Below are 14,405 nucleotides of genomic sequence, written 5' to 3' on the forward strand. Positions count from 1 at the left end.
ATGTAAACTTAATAAAAATTTTATGAAGAGTTTTTTTACACGAGTTATCGAAATATTTATTTGTGTATCTAATAAAAAAAAAAAACTTTCCAAGAGTTTTCAGCCTTCGGATTGACAAGAAGTCAAATAACGCGCGCGCAAGAATCGATAACCCTCGATTAGGCTGCATTCCCATGGAGAGAGAAATAGCGGAACGGAACTAAAACGGAATTGCTCTGATTGGCTAATCTTCAGGTGGGGGCTCTCAAGGTGGGATATTAGCCAATCAAAGGAATTCCGTTTTCCGTTCCGCTATTTTTTTCTCCATGGGGATACACCCTTATCCCGTCATGCCTCGCGCGAGCAACCCCGTGGCAACAACTGCGCACCGTTCTCATCCCGAGGATGTCGAGCGCGTCTAAAGTCGCTTTCGGTCTATGTTGCATGTCGTCCGTCGGAATAATAGGCTACGTGCACTACAAGCAGGCCTACGACAGGTAGAAACCCGCGATTGCACGACGATTACGATCCTCGCGACTGACGTTGCGCTCGCAAAAATCGTTTTTAGGGATCAGCTTCATCTGGGTGTGATACGCGACATCGAGCGACGGGAACGCCGTAAGGCAGAAAATGTCTACGTTCTGCAGCAGCAGGCCGAGCTAGAGAAGGAACTGCGTAGAGGGGAGGCAATACGTGAGAACGATACGTAACGATTGATTGTCGCGTGATTGTTAGTCTGTTACTCGAGGATTTTTTCATAAGGAATAAAAAGAGCCGTGTGTAAAGTGTCCTACCCGGTCACTTCACTCCATTTTGTATGCGCGTCGAGTAACCCGTTGAAGCGTCCTCCTCTGCAAACACTTGAGTAAATTTACAGCTTTCAAGCGAGCATTATGGCTACCGACGAAGCACCGGATCAACCCGGTAAGTTTGGAGTCTCATATAGAACGAAAGCGCAATAGTATTTGCCACTTTGGAGTATATTTTTATTCCCTCTTTATGTACATATATTGAGGTTATAGTCATATATCCAATATAATATATTGAAAATATCAATTGCTTTGTAGCCAATATTTTTTTAGTGTTTATTATATAATCATATTGGTCATTGTATTGTGCGCTAGTTTTTAAAAGAAAGGAAAAGTCCAAAATGTATCTTGATTTATTATTAGAAATTTTTACTACAAGTTTAAAATGTTACATATACTTTATTTTCTTTATTTATCTATTTGTTGATCTTGTGTCTTATACAAAATGGAAGATTTAAGTTTATATCAAACACTTGAGTTCTATCGTACATAAAATATTGTACGAACTAATCTTTATGGTCTTAAACTTTGTACTTTGTTTAATTAGATTTGAAGCTGCACAGATTGCATAAGCAACATGCATAAGATAATACTAAAATGTCTTGTAATATTATTAGCAAAAATAATTTGAATACAAAGAAAGTTAAAATAGTTGATTCTTGTTTCATAGATTTGTCTTGCATAGAGGAGAGTCTCATGAGTCTAGAGAAATTGGATAGAGCGTCACCCGACCTATGGCCTGAGCAGAGTGAGTAAATTTTTAAGTATCATCTATGAGTCATGTAAACACATTACATCATAAATGTAGCGAGCAATGAAGTTCCAGGTGTACATGAGTTCGTTGCTCAAAATTCACCGCAGACAGAACCATGTTTTTGGGCTGCGATGTCGCAGGAAGACATAAGCCATGTGCATCGTGAGTTGATATGCATTAACATATGATTCTTCATCCTGTTGCTAAATACCGTAAAATATTTTCTTGCAGAACTGGGTAATATGTCAATGACCGGGCTTATCTCGGAAGTGAAAAGACTGCACGATTTAGCTTATCAGCTGGGTCTAGAGGAGGCTAAGGAAATGACACGCGGCAAATACTTGAACATATTTAAACATAAATAACCTATTTTAGATTTGCAAAAAAAAATAATAAAACGTGAAAATGCATAAGTATAATCGGTATTCTTAAGAAACGTTTTGAGACGTTTTTATATTTTTGCAACCTGAAAATTCCTTAAGAATTCTCTAAGATCCACCTTGTGTATCTCTGTACATTTACAAATGCAGATGGAAAAATGATGCTTGAGTCACAACTAGACCCAAATGATAGGATTCCAACCTGATAAAAAAAAAAGGAAAACATAAATATGTGAACTACATCTGTAGTATATATGTAAATATTTATGTTGATAACGTACCAGGAAATATGTGTCCGCATATTTGTATAACAGAGGACTACCGCTGTAACCTGAACAAGGTTCACAGTTTCCTTTGGCGCATAATTCGACAGATAGAGCTTGGCTTAAATAGTCCGAGCACTGCTGCTTAGGTACGAGTTCTAGTTGTAATGACTGTTGCGTCAGTGGTTGCGCTGGATCACAGGGTTACAGCACTTGAACGTTACATAAACACAGCTTACAGTTTACGCTTTACGATAGTTTGTTCTATTAATACAAATACCTTTTTGACCTGACAATTTTCCCCAGCCGACAACAGTGCATGTACTTCCTAAGCTGACGTATCTGTCTTCCGGTATAAAGCAGATTGGTTGAGCTGTGGCTGGAGAAGACCGGATATATTGCTATTTCATTGAGGCTGTGACCGTCACAATGTCTTCAACGCGTGTATATTTAAGAATTGTACATACCTGTAAAATCGATAGCCTTCTTCAAGCGAAGTAAGGCGATATTGTTCGAATAACTTGCGGCGTTGTAGCCCGGATGTTTAACTACATACGATATGTCGTGGCTACTGGTATTGTGCCCGCAAAACAAATTATTGCAATCTGGATTCGACTCTGTATTATATTCACCAATAAGCACAGAGCATCTGAATGGATTACGAACAACGATTATTATAATTACTGCATGCTACAGATCAATGCTGTCATACAATCGAAAATCTGAGCAACGATCATTCGTTATATTTTATTTTCGACTGCTGTATACGTACAATTTGTATCTGTCCGATTTCGCGAGTGCGCATGTAGCTGTAGTCAATATAATACGCTCATTAACAATCACGCCATTGCACGAGTATTTAATCTCACCCGTTAATGTATCTGAAAGCGAATTCTTGCTAACAGTCTGAAAACGCATGTCTTATATAATAAAAGAGATATAGCTAACTTTCTCTCTCTCTTGTCCTTCGAATAAACAAAATTGTATATAATTTGCTATATATATATGATGTCGCAGAAATTTTCTGCTTTAAATTTTTATTGAAACATTTGGAACCAACTTTCAATTGGTTCAAACTGACGACTTTTGACGCAGCATTTTAACTTCAATGTTATAATTCAGATATATAATTGGCGATTTCTGGGACATCCTGTATATTACGCAATTTCTATATAATACAAGCACTTCTGTATACGTGCAAAGGTACTTGCTTATAAAACCGATTCTTGCGACAAAAGGATACGATCCTAAAGTGTCTCCGTTGTTTCGAACGATACTCTTTCCGCACTGAAAGTTTGAAGGTGGTTGCGTTGGATATGCATCCAGGCTTCTGTCTGGATACGTCGGCCGTTCGGTATAACTGTCGACGCTGCAGCAAATTTTTATGCGTGTTCGATCGTACCCGCACACGGCTTGTCGCAATCTGCGTTCGAAAAATCCACGTGTGTAAATTATGTACTCGTCCGTCCGACATAAAAAGGGACCACGTTACCTGTGAGCGGAAAGTCCGTTTTGATCCATTAGGGATACAACCGCCGGGCAGTACTCGATGAACGAACACTTCTGATCACTGGGACAAGAAAGAGAATTATTCTGGCACGTATCGTAATGATACCAAGGGTACTCGCACAGCTCCGAAGTTACGATCGGCAGTAAAAGTAGTAGCAATAGGCAGCACATTTTTATAAAGATATAAATTTGTATAGGATATAAATGCAAAAGAGATGGTCACACTCTTGACGAGGATAAAAATTCGTTAGTTTCGTCTAAGCGGAGATAAGCGGTTTTCGTATCAACGTCGTCGGTCGAGGAACGAAATTCAATAAAACGATCCTTTCCATGAAAGAAATATGCAAGATAGGTCGACTTTAAAAAAAAATTATCGTTCTCTCAGATCTCTTTTTTCGAATGTATTGTGTTTTCTGTGTAGAAACACGACGGATTAATGCAGATAGATCTCGTAGTCCGTTTCGCATTCGCGACCAACATCGTCTGTACCGGATGATGAACTGATTTCGTTGCATCGCGCACCTCTATGCGACAGACAATTTCGTTTCTCTCGGTTACCTTGACTAGAGCATTATTCGCACATCCGGCGGAACTGTGATAATCACGCGAAAAAGATACGTATTTTGCGATTAATGCTCGAAACTGTGTTACGTTTTTACTTGGATTTCTTGAGAAGGCAACAGAGGGGTTGATATAATCACCTCCTTGGTGTAAACTACACTGAAATTAGCTAATTAAAATAAAATGGACTTTTTTAAACGCTGCGATAAATTCGTACAGCGCGGAAACATTATTTAATCATACAAATTAAAGGGAAATATTTTGTATGTATTTCTACGAAAATAATGGAAAAATGAAAAACATCTTATAAGATATTTACATTTTTATTAGACATCGTCTAATTGCGTGACCCACCTTGTATATAAAATTTATTAATACTCGTATAACACGTAATTATAGATAAACTCATAAAAGCAAAATAAAAAATTATTAAGTACTATATTTGTATAAAAAAAAATTCTCTTGCTGTTCGGCATACTGTGGATTAATGGTGCATTAATGAACTTTGGTTTGTACGTTTCTTCAATTCTCGTGCGAATAGGGGGAACAGGGAAGGTTTTTAACAATTCGAATTTCGTCTTTCGTTCCACTCGATCGCGGTCTCGATGATGCCGGACGATCGGACGAAGTCGACGGCAACGATATTGGCGGTGCGTTGCCATTTGCTGTTGTACCAATTCGTAACGTTAATATTAACTTTCTCCGCCATTTGGCGGATACTTCCGAGCCGGTTTAAGATTACGTCCCATGTGTTGGGCGTCAACTCCGCCATCGCCGACCTCGGTATCGATCTAGGATGCCTGAAACGAGAACCGCCAGATTGGCATAATTATAATTTGCGCTATAATGTCTCTCTTCATGCTGCATTGAGAGCAAAACTAATGACATTTTTTTTATGCAATGGAATGCATTGCTCTCATTGCTATCAATTGAGATCATTATAAACTTAAACTTAATCAGCTATTATTGAGATCCGTTAATCGTATCAACTAAGCAGCTCAGACCGGATACAGGTATTCGGTTTGTCTGGCGCGCGTACACTTGACTCATGATCGTGTCTCTTAATTAACGAAAGTACTTATAAAACCAAGAGTAAGATATTATGACGAGAAGAATAATCTTGAATAGCTTAGCGCTACTCGATGTCGGCTTTGCATGATTTGCATACCCGAGACTTTCCGTTTCGATGCGATTTAGATAATTGAACAAGTCTTCGATAGTCCTGACGTTTCCCCATTGATGAGTCACGCAGGGCCACACGCTTTCGTAACGACTGACAACTCGTCTCTCATCATAACCGATGATAAGTCTTTTCCCGGATGACCAGATCGTGTTCAGCGTACTGGTCCATCCGTAACTCTTCGGCAAGTAGTACCCGGCGAATTGTTCCTCAAGGAATCCAATAAAGTCGTGATGCACCGCCAGATTTTTTCCAAAACCTAGCAACACCATCAGCATATATTTTCACATAAATGACGGAAGTCTACTATTTACAAGTCCTAGCTACGAGTTGCACAATATTGCTAGGTTACTTATTATTATTAATTGAAAAACAGCGATAAGTCACGTTATAATAATGTTCGTGTATTTCATTCCTATATCTTGCTAATATTCATAATTTGCACTGTTAAATTCGTAGTGTCAAATTATATTCAATTTGAGTTGTTTTTTACGTTGTTAACTATTCCTATAGATCACCATTGTACTTACTCAATATGTCATTAATTTAACTAAACCAATGAAGTTAAAATAATACTATTTTGTATTAATAAAATAATAAATTTCGACATACATTAAATAACAAAATGTTATTTAACTCAAGATATTGGTTTAAATTTCATCCTTTAATATTTAACAGTGCGTTGCCCGAACAATACGAAACAATCGATACAAAGCAAGAAAATTTATCTCTAGAAAAAGTCAGATGATAAACAAGACATCTTAGAGTCCGAGCAAGTCCGACGCAACTTTTAAATGTCACGAACGACTCTTAAGCCCCTTACATGATGCTAGCCGATAGCGATAGTGATAGCAATAGCGACAAAATTGCCGACAAAGCTATACAGCATTGATACACGGCTTCCGACAGGTTAAAAATTTTGTCGCTATCGCTATCACTATCGCCTAGTACTGCGCAAGGGGCTTTATAATTTATCTATTAAGTCTCCCCTATTTTGTTGCGTTATAAAGAATTGTACGTTAATTTAATAATCTTTTGAATCAATGCTGTTTCTTTAGCGCGGGAGTATCGCGGATGAATTCCAAGTACGGTATTCGAGCGTATAACAATATTTTTATATATTTTAAAAAGCGCGAGAAGGAACGTTGCATTCGCGATGGTTCTACTACCTACAATATTTTTGCCCGACCAAGAACTGTCGAGCGTTAAAATGTATTACCAACTGGAAATTCCTGGATGTCGAATATCACGATCTCGTTCGTTTTGTCGAGGAAGGTCTTCACCTGGTTGATAACGGTCTGCATGGGAACGGACTTGAATACACCGTGATTCGCCCACCACACCGAGTTGATGTTGGGATAGTGTCCGGCTCTGATGTCGAGATATCGGACCCCGTAGATCAGTTGCGCGAGCACGTCCACATCCTGCAGTTTAATTATCCTAACGATTACCAGCAACGGTTATTCCATATTTAATTCTTACTATTCGACTTTAATGCGCAAGCTCTCTCTTTAATGCGTCGCCCGAACGTTTTCGGGCCGAACACTCGAACGCGCGCGCGACAAGCATCTGATTTGAATTGAAAGGAAGTCTATTTTGAATCAATCGAAAGAGTGCCGTGGGAAAGGAGATCTGGTATAGCCGTGCGACTTCCGACTCGGAAACGATGTTGTCGCAGCGAGATTAACTTTGCGGATTATCTGATTTGTTCCGCGCAAATATTCAATTTTCTGTGTTATTAATTCGGAATTTACCTGCGTTATCACGTATCTCTCGACGATATTCTCGGAGTTTGCCCGTTCGTGTATCGCGTACGACGCGGAATCGTGCGTACCGGGCAAAAATACTCTACTTATAGGCAGCGATCCTAAGATGGCCCTCCTCTCCGTCATCCAGTGAGGCTGCGTTCGCAGACAATTTGTCAATTTTACCGTGCCGTTTCTCAGCCAGGCGACATGGTAATCTATTAAAGCGAAATTCCGTTTCAAGATCGGATCGCGTACACCACTAAAGATATCGCTAAAGAAAATAAAGTAGATCAAGTAGCAGCCTTTGAACTGTCTCTTTTGATTTCGTCAAAATTATAAAAAGCAATTGGCTCTTGTGTAACAAATTCAGATGGAGGAAACAATATTTTCTGTGCGCTATAGTAAATATAAATATACGAAAAAGAGCTTTAGTAATTTTGTTAAAAATTACGATCGAGAATCGCTGCATATCGTCCGACGATAATTATATTAGTTTTCTTCCGTATTTATATTCACTATTTGCATGTATATGTAGAGCTGGAAAAATTACTGTAAAAGTGACTCGTTACTAATTCTAAAAAGTATAATTTGTTATTGTTACTATTGTTCAAAAAGTAACAGGTCTCAATAACAAATTGTTATTTTTGTTACTTTTTTTACGTTACAAGATCAATTAATAATAAAATTTGTCCAATTAAAACTAGTTCATAATAACATAATTTTAAAAACGTTACATTTCTAAGAGATTTTTGTTGAAATATTGATGAAAGCAATAAAATTTTAGATTTTTAATTTGCCAGATCATAAAAGAACTTGAGAAAGGAGTCTTTCGAGTATCATAAATATAAAGTTCGCAAATTTTAGACTTTTTTACACATTTTTTTTATCTTTAATCTTATGTGTTTCAAAATCTTGATTTGATATACCAATTTAGGATCAAATCTGTTTTTAGAATACAAAAATCTACAATAATTACATATAATCTGAATTAGAAATATAAATTCTATGAATTTTATCGAACTTTTCGTTTATTTTTTAAAAGAAGTTAGTGTTTGATCCTCATTCATACCTATGTATAATCCTCAACTCAATCATGAAAATGATTTCTCTTTAGAGCCTCCGAATACATGAAAATCAAATAAGTTTTAAACGTATATATAAAGACAAAAATGTTTATTATATTCGTTACGTTACCAAAAAAACGGATACCCGAAAAATAATGATTGTTACTGTTGTCGTTGCAGACAAAAACTGATAATGAATAATGGTTGCCATTGCAGTTACAGTTTTTGCAACTGATAATGTTGGCTGCGAAAATGTAACTGTAACGGCAACGTGTTAAATAATACAAACGCGTTACTTCTCAATAATGCTGTATATAATACGCTTGATCAGTAGTCTATATTGGAATTATGTAATTGCGATGTGTATATACATATAAGTCGCGTACGTACGTAGGCATTGCTGAACGAACGTGAGATTCGAGGTGGGAACGAACGTGGCCTGCAGTCCGGTCCTCTTGATGCCGCTCGGCGCGTTTGTTATCAGGGTATAAATTGGCTCGAGGCCGTTCGTGGGCTCGCCCGTGTAAAGAGCGATCGTATCGCCCGGTCGATACCTGGCGTGATTCCAATAAATCTCGATCTCCCGTATCGTTTGCATCGACATTATGGGCGAGATAATCAGGCCGACGTGCGCGCGTTGGAAATCTAAAAGGGGGAAACAGGTGTTTCGAGATGCGAGGCTTTTTTCGAACACAACTGGTGCAATAATTTCAATATGACAATAATAATCCTTATTGAAAACCGAGGCGATTATTGCTCTGCGAGACGAAGACGCGCATTGACACGATTGCGTAAGTCATAATAACAATATTTTCTTAAACGAAATACGTCAAACTTGATATTCGATAAAGCGGCACGAAAATATCGACGATCCAATCGATTTATTGTTGCATTTATTATTGATATTCCCTGGTAGAAAAATGTCTCAGAATTTTCTATAAAAATTTTCAGATTTTCTCAGAATGCTCAGAATTTTCAGATTTTTTTATACGAATTGGAACGTTTTGCAGAAAAACTCAGACAAAATAATAATAAAACATTTCGGATTTTTCCCACCAACATATATTAGTAACATGTTCCATGGCATTGTTAATCTTGTAAGAGCTGTAATACACGAATCGTTCAATGATACGTTATTGTAATTCATAACAATAAATTTCCGATAGTCACAGAAACTTGTCATTGTCTACTGTGACTAATCAGACGTTTCTAGTCATTAAACGAAAGAATTATGAATAAATGTGAGAAAAGCTGTGCAATTTATCAGAAATTTTCATACACATTGATACTGAAATATTCCGAAAATCCTCATCCAATTATTTTTGAAAGTATCTGAGAAATGTTACATATATTTTTTCAAAATTTTTCATAAGTCAATTCATACAAAATTCTAAGAAATTGTTTTACCAGGGTTTGCATAGCTTATCGCGCTATTGCTACACTGTCAACTTTAAAACTCACCGTCTCCCACGTCCGGACCACAAAATCTCGCCGTCGACACGCAGTCGACGATTGTCAACCAAGGGAGAAGGGCGGGAACGATAGTAAGTAGCTTCATCTTCGTGCACGAGTTAACCGCGGTAGGACCGTAAACAAAATCTATTATCCGCCTCTTTGAGCCGTTGACATTCTTCTCTCGGTGCTCCCTCAATCGTTTCAATTCTTCCCACGAAGCCAACTGGCTACGAACTGCCGCAAAAGACGTCAGCCTTCACCTTCGATCCAGCTCGTTTTCTTGCGCGGCTGACGGCTCTCATGAGTTTAAGAAATTATCACCGTCAAGAAAGCTTACGACGTATTTATAAATACAACGGTCGTTTTGAAGAAGGAATCACGTACATTAATAATACATTTTATTATTTATAATAATAAAAATGACGGAGGAAATGAACGCGGTGTTGATTCTCTTACGTAAATTAAAAATATCGAAATGCCTTTTTTCACAGAAAATATTACCTAATTTTGTGATTGAGAAATAAATTTGTTCACAATCAATCTTATTGTTACATAAATCTCTAGGATGTGACTTCACAAGGCAGGAACGTTATGCAATTAAAAAATAAAAGGCCACTCCAGGTCGTAAAATTACGATGACTTATCCTGCAGCGATATGATGCAAATTAAAAAAAATTAAACAATTGTAAAATGAACGTATTTACTAACACTCGCTCATTAATCGCGATACAATTGGAAAATAGACGCTCTCACGCGGGTCGTAGCTCCTCGAGTTTTCTCGGTTCGACGCGCTGGTCTCCGTTGATAGATCGTAACTGATCGTCGTAGATGCGGCCAAGTCAAGTTGTGCAAGTTCAAGAACGTGGTTATAGCGACTGGCGAACGCGATGACGACAGAATCGTGTGAGACACATAATTGCTAAGAAAAACCATCCGCGTTGATTATAAATGCTGACCGTTTATCTCTTCATCCTATATCGTCTAATCGCGCGATTGTGCAATCTTATTTTTTCTCGCTCTTATTACGAGATCGTGGACGTGTTCCGCGCGTCTTACATCGCTCTCGAGACTAGCGGGGGTCCTTTTGCACCGTCGATTTTGTTTAACGTTCATCACATTTCTACCGGTGACTCGTTTAGTTTGAAAGTAATCAACGAAATGAGATTTCTGCTTGAGAAATTTTTCTTTTCAATATCTTCGCGCGGGAGTTGAAGAAATCGAAATTGTGAAGAAAGAAATTCAGGGGAGAACGTCTCCCTTATCTTTTAATTGGAGAATTTGCCTGCGCTACGCGATTGATCCCGATCGAGATCGCTGAATCTCCGTGGGGGAGAGGCGGAGGAAGCCCCCTCTCTCTCCCCTCCTCCCAGGAAATTAACGCGATGATATTTCCGCGTGCTGCCGACGCCGAGTCGACGTCGAACGACGAGAGGGGGAGGGGGCAGAAGGACGAAAGGGGAAAAGGGGACGGAACGTGGAAGGGGGACCAGAAGAGGAGATCTCTTACCACGAATTATATCGCGAAGAAGTCGGGCTCGGCTGATTGCGCGTTCGTATCCTCGACCATCCGTTTCTGCCGTCCTCCTGGCATCGGAGTTCGGACTAATGCGTAGTCGTTTCCTTGATAATCGACGGCGAACGCGCGCAAAAAAAAGCCGCTGACTCGCAACGTTACCGCGTCGATGCGTGAAACTATGCGGCGCGATTCGGTATCACGCGAACTTCAGCAGCGACGGCGGTGGCGGTGGTGGCGGCGGCGGCGACGACGGCAGCGGCGGCGGCAGCGACGGAGGTGGCGGCGGCAGCGGTGGCAGCTCTCCACCGTACACGGCTTTTTGCCTGTGCGGCACAAGCAAAAATGTTTCTTTCTCGGAAAGCAGGCAGCACGAAGTACAAACGGGGTGAATATTGTAGCGGTAGTATATAATTAAAGGCCGCTAACAGAGAAGAAAAAAAGAGAGAAAGAAAGAGAGGGCGGGGAGGGAGGAAAGAAAGAAGGCTCTGTCGAGGGGTAGCCGCTGGTGTCAAAGGATTTCTTGGTTCTCTTGAAAAGAAGAAACGTAGGGAAGACACGCGAAGAGAAGTAAGAGAGGAAAAAAGAATGGAAGGAAAGAAAGAAAGGGTGGAAGGGGGGGGGGTGAAAAAAGAGACCGTAGAATGGAAAGGAAGAAGCAAGAGGAGAGAAAAGACCAAGAGAGGGAGGGAGAAAACGAATTGTCGTCTTATATGTATTTGCGACATAGAGCTGCGTGAGCTGCAATCTTATATTGTTCTACTTTCTATAGCGAACGTATGGTATACTTGCTATTATTAAGGTACGCTGAGAATACAGCTGAGTCATGCTACTAAAAAAAGAAATATCTTTTAACTAAGATTTTAATATCTCCTTTGTTCTCTCTTCTCAAATTAATATTACACGAATAAAATTTCTTTAATGGAATGAACAAGGAAATGATTTAATTTACGAGTAAAGATTGTTAAGTAGATAATAATATTGTTTCAATGGCATAGGTAACAACAATCGTCGTTCTGTTCCATTCAGAGAGTTATCAGTTCTATAACGGTTCGCGATATACGTACAAGTAACTGTTTTTCCATCGAATGAGTCGCCGGTATGCGGGAGCCATTAAGCAAAAAGTGTTAAACAGACCTTGGAACGTATTCCGACCGTAAATTTGGCGCTAATGAGAGTACAAGAGTATTTGCGTCTTCTGTACTCGCGTGAATTATCTCCAAACATTAACTAATCCATAAGACATACAATATCCCAAAACAGTGTCTCTTGAACAGTTTCTTTGGCTGATCTTTTCCTAAGAAAGACTTTCGAGGTCTTATTTATACTTATTTACACTTGAAAATATTTACACTTAAAAATATCATGGCCCATTTTTTGCACCATATATATCTTTATAATCATTTTCTAATTACATTTTTATAAATATTTTTGTATACGTCTTAAATTAAAATGCTCTTACAATAAATCACCATATAGTTTTATTAAGCAAAGAATGTGGATTTCTTAACTACTTAACTTCCCGAAATTTACTTCGCGAAAAGCCCATTTTTTTTCAGTCGCAACTTGAAAATTGTTTAGTAAAAAAACAACTTTACATTAGCCAGAGAATCACTAAAAGGATATCCTGTGGTTTTCAAACATTCTGTGTATAATGTGTATATAGTACACATATAAAGCAAAAAATGTGCAAGAAACCGCATCGAGAATAATCACGGAAATAATTTTAAAAGATAAATTGCTTAAATATATTATTCAACAATCAAAAGGAGAAATTAGAAACGCTTCCTGAGGTAATAAAGATTAATGCGGAAGAAGATAAAAGTGAAAGCGAAGAATAAATAACACACAACTTGTGTAAATCTCAAATTTTCTATTTCGTTGCAAGTTTCAATCTTTTAAATAATAATATGCATTTATTGGTTTTTTCTCTCGAATCTGAAAAATTGAGATCAAGAAATTAAGCATATCTCCAAACGCGTTTGCAGAACGCAAATAATTGATAAAGCAAATATACAGATTAAAATTTCTTACTATTTATATTTAATATTAAATAGTAGTGCATTAAGTGAAATATCTCGAAATGGGGGAGGAGGGTATTAGCCTATTCACCTCGTACTCTTTCACTCACAACCTTCAACTCTTCAATCAACCTTTTGTAGAACCGAGGCATACATGGGATGAGGGTCGGGATTAAATGCGGACCTGTCGACTACTACTTGACCGCTTTCACACGAAGGCACGCGTCACCCCCAATACCAAGTAGTATTAATATATAAAAATTTACCTGAGCATCATGACGCCAGAGAGAAATAATGCGAAAAATTGCAAAGAGTTTTTGCAGTTAAATGAATCGTGTGTAACTAGGGAAAAAAAAGATAATCCGTTACGTACCTGTTACTGTTGATCGGCTTCGTTCGAAGATCGCTGAAGTGCGTAAGCTGGAGAAACAAAGATAACCTGCGTCGCGGAATATTTTCGCACGCGTGTTTATTAGCTATATATAGAAAATGATCGCGACTCTTTTTATCAGCGACTGTTAAGCCAGGCTTGTCGTATCATCGTATCGTATTATGACATTAGGGATTTTTGCAATACCGTCTTTCAGATACGGCAATAACTCTCTATTTTCTTATCAAAATACGGATATGTTGGTCATAATAATATGTCATCAAGACGTTTGTTTTCAATTTGTAAGATACGGGATACGAATACAGATTGAAAACACAAAGGCCCTGGCATATCATTATAATCAACATATCCGTATTTTGATCAGAAAATGTCATGATACGATACGGTGATACGATACAAGTCTGGACGCGGCGACGCGGCTTTAGTCTCCGATGCGAGTACGCATTGGAGTTGAAAATGAAAGGGGGAAAGGGGAAAGGGGGGCGTATGGTGTGTACAATTGTACAATACGTAGCGTTTGCTTCGCTTGTATTGCGCTTACGTAAAAGAATCACTGCGCGGAGAGAGAGAGCGTTATTCATTTCCGCTACCGCGATCATTGTCGCGTAATTACCGTACGGTAAAATCGTATTGCAGGATGCCGTGCCACCGGGAAACAATAGAAAGATGTCCGATGTAAATTCTATGCAAGTTTTTACAACGTAATGGAATACAGTCACCGATATAAACGACCAAGAAATGTTACATAATAATATAAATAATGTTACATAATTTCTTT

The 14,405-nt window shown here is 38.5% G+C and overlaps 4 protein-coding genes across 11 annotated transcripts; 2 read left to right on the plus strand and 2 right to left on the minus strand.

Annotated features, from left to right (window-relative positions):
- The first annotated feature begins 316 nt into the window (after positions 1-316).
- Positions 317-689, plus strand: Pet117 (cytochrome c oxidase assembly factor-like). Its single transcript, XM_071775916.1, has 2 exons — positions 317-476; positions 548-689. The coding sequence occupies exons 1-2, from the start codon at positions 385-387 to the stop codon at positions 687-689; spliced, it is 234 nt and encodes a 77-aa protein (XP_071632017.1). The 5' UTR covers positions 317-384.
- A 72-nt stretch (positions 690-761) lies between these two features.
- Positions 762-3,135, plus strand: Lin-52 (DREAM core complex component lin-52). 7 transcript variants are annotated; one of them, XR_011731680.1, is made up of 5 exons: positions 762-903; positions 1,441-1,536; positions 1,597-1,704; positions 1,774-2,334; positions 2,492-3,135. XR_011731680.1 is itself a non-coding variant. In XM_071775909.1 (4 exons), the coding sequence occupies exons 1-4, from the start codon at positions 873-875 to the stop codon at positions 1,905-1,907; spliced, it is 369 nt and encodes a 122-aa protein (XP_071632010.1). In that variant the 5' UTR covers positions 762-872; the 3' UTR covers positions 1,908-3,135. The 7 variants fall into 7 exon arrangements, 6 of the variants coding, with proteins under 6 accessions (XP_071632010.1, XP_071632011.1, XP_071632014.1 ...); XM_071775909.1 differs by having other exon boundaries at positions 1,774-3,135; XM_071775910.1 differs by having other exon boundaries at positions 1,609-1,704; positions 1,774-3,135.
- On the minus strand, positions 1,856-4,542 carry LOC139811603 (chymotrypsin-like protease CTRL-1). The gene is made up of 7 exons (XM_071775902.1): positions 3,678-4,542; positions 3,397-3,608; positions 2,958-3,066; positions 2,653-2,834; positions 2,466-2,564; positions 2,204-2,376; positions 1,856-2,124 (listed from the first exon to the last, which is right to left on the minus strand). The coding sequence occupies exons 1-7, from the start codon at positions 3,863-3,865 to the stop codon at positions 2,020-2,022; spliced, it is 1,068 nt and encodes a 355-aa protein (XP_071632003.1). The 5' UTR covers positions 3,866-4,542; the 3' UTR covers positions 1,856-2,019.
- Positions 4,543-4,559: 17 nt separating this feature from the next.
- On the minus strand, positions 4,560-11,388 carry LOC139811600 (PI-PLC X domain-containing protein 1). 2 transcript variants are annotated; one of them, XM_071775895.1, is made up of 7 exons: positions 11,210-11,388; positions 9,709-9,936; positions 8,638-8,892; positions 7,190-7,398; positions 6,655-6,859; positions 5,424-5,694; positions 4,560-5,055 (listed from the first exon to the last, which is right to left on the minus strand). In XM_071775895.1, exons 2-7 carry the CDS (start codon positions 9,803-9,805, stop codon positions 4,815-4,817), a joined length of 1,278 nt encoding a protein of 425 aa, XP_071631996.1. In that variant the 5' UTR covers positions 9,806-9,936; positions 11,210-11,388; the 3' UTR covers positions 4,560-4,814. The 2 variants fall into 2 exon arrangements, with proteins under 2 accessions (XP_071631996.1, XP_071631995.1); XM_071775894.1 differs by lacking the exon at positions 11,210-11,388 and adding an exon at positions 10,411-11,137.
- Between the last annotated feature and the right edge of the window lie 3,017 nt (positions 11,389-14,405).

This window comes from Temnothorax longispinosus, chromosome 4 (assembly GCF_030848805.1).
Source record: "Temnothorax longispinosus isolate EJ_2023e chromosome 4, Tlon_JGU_v1, whole genome shotgun sequence".
NCBI lineage: Eukaryota > Metazoa > Arthropoda > Insecta > Hymenoptera > Formicidae > Temnothorax > Temnothorax longispinosus.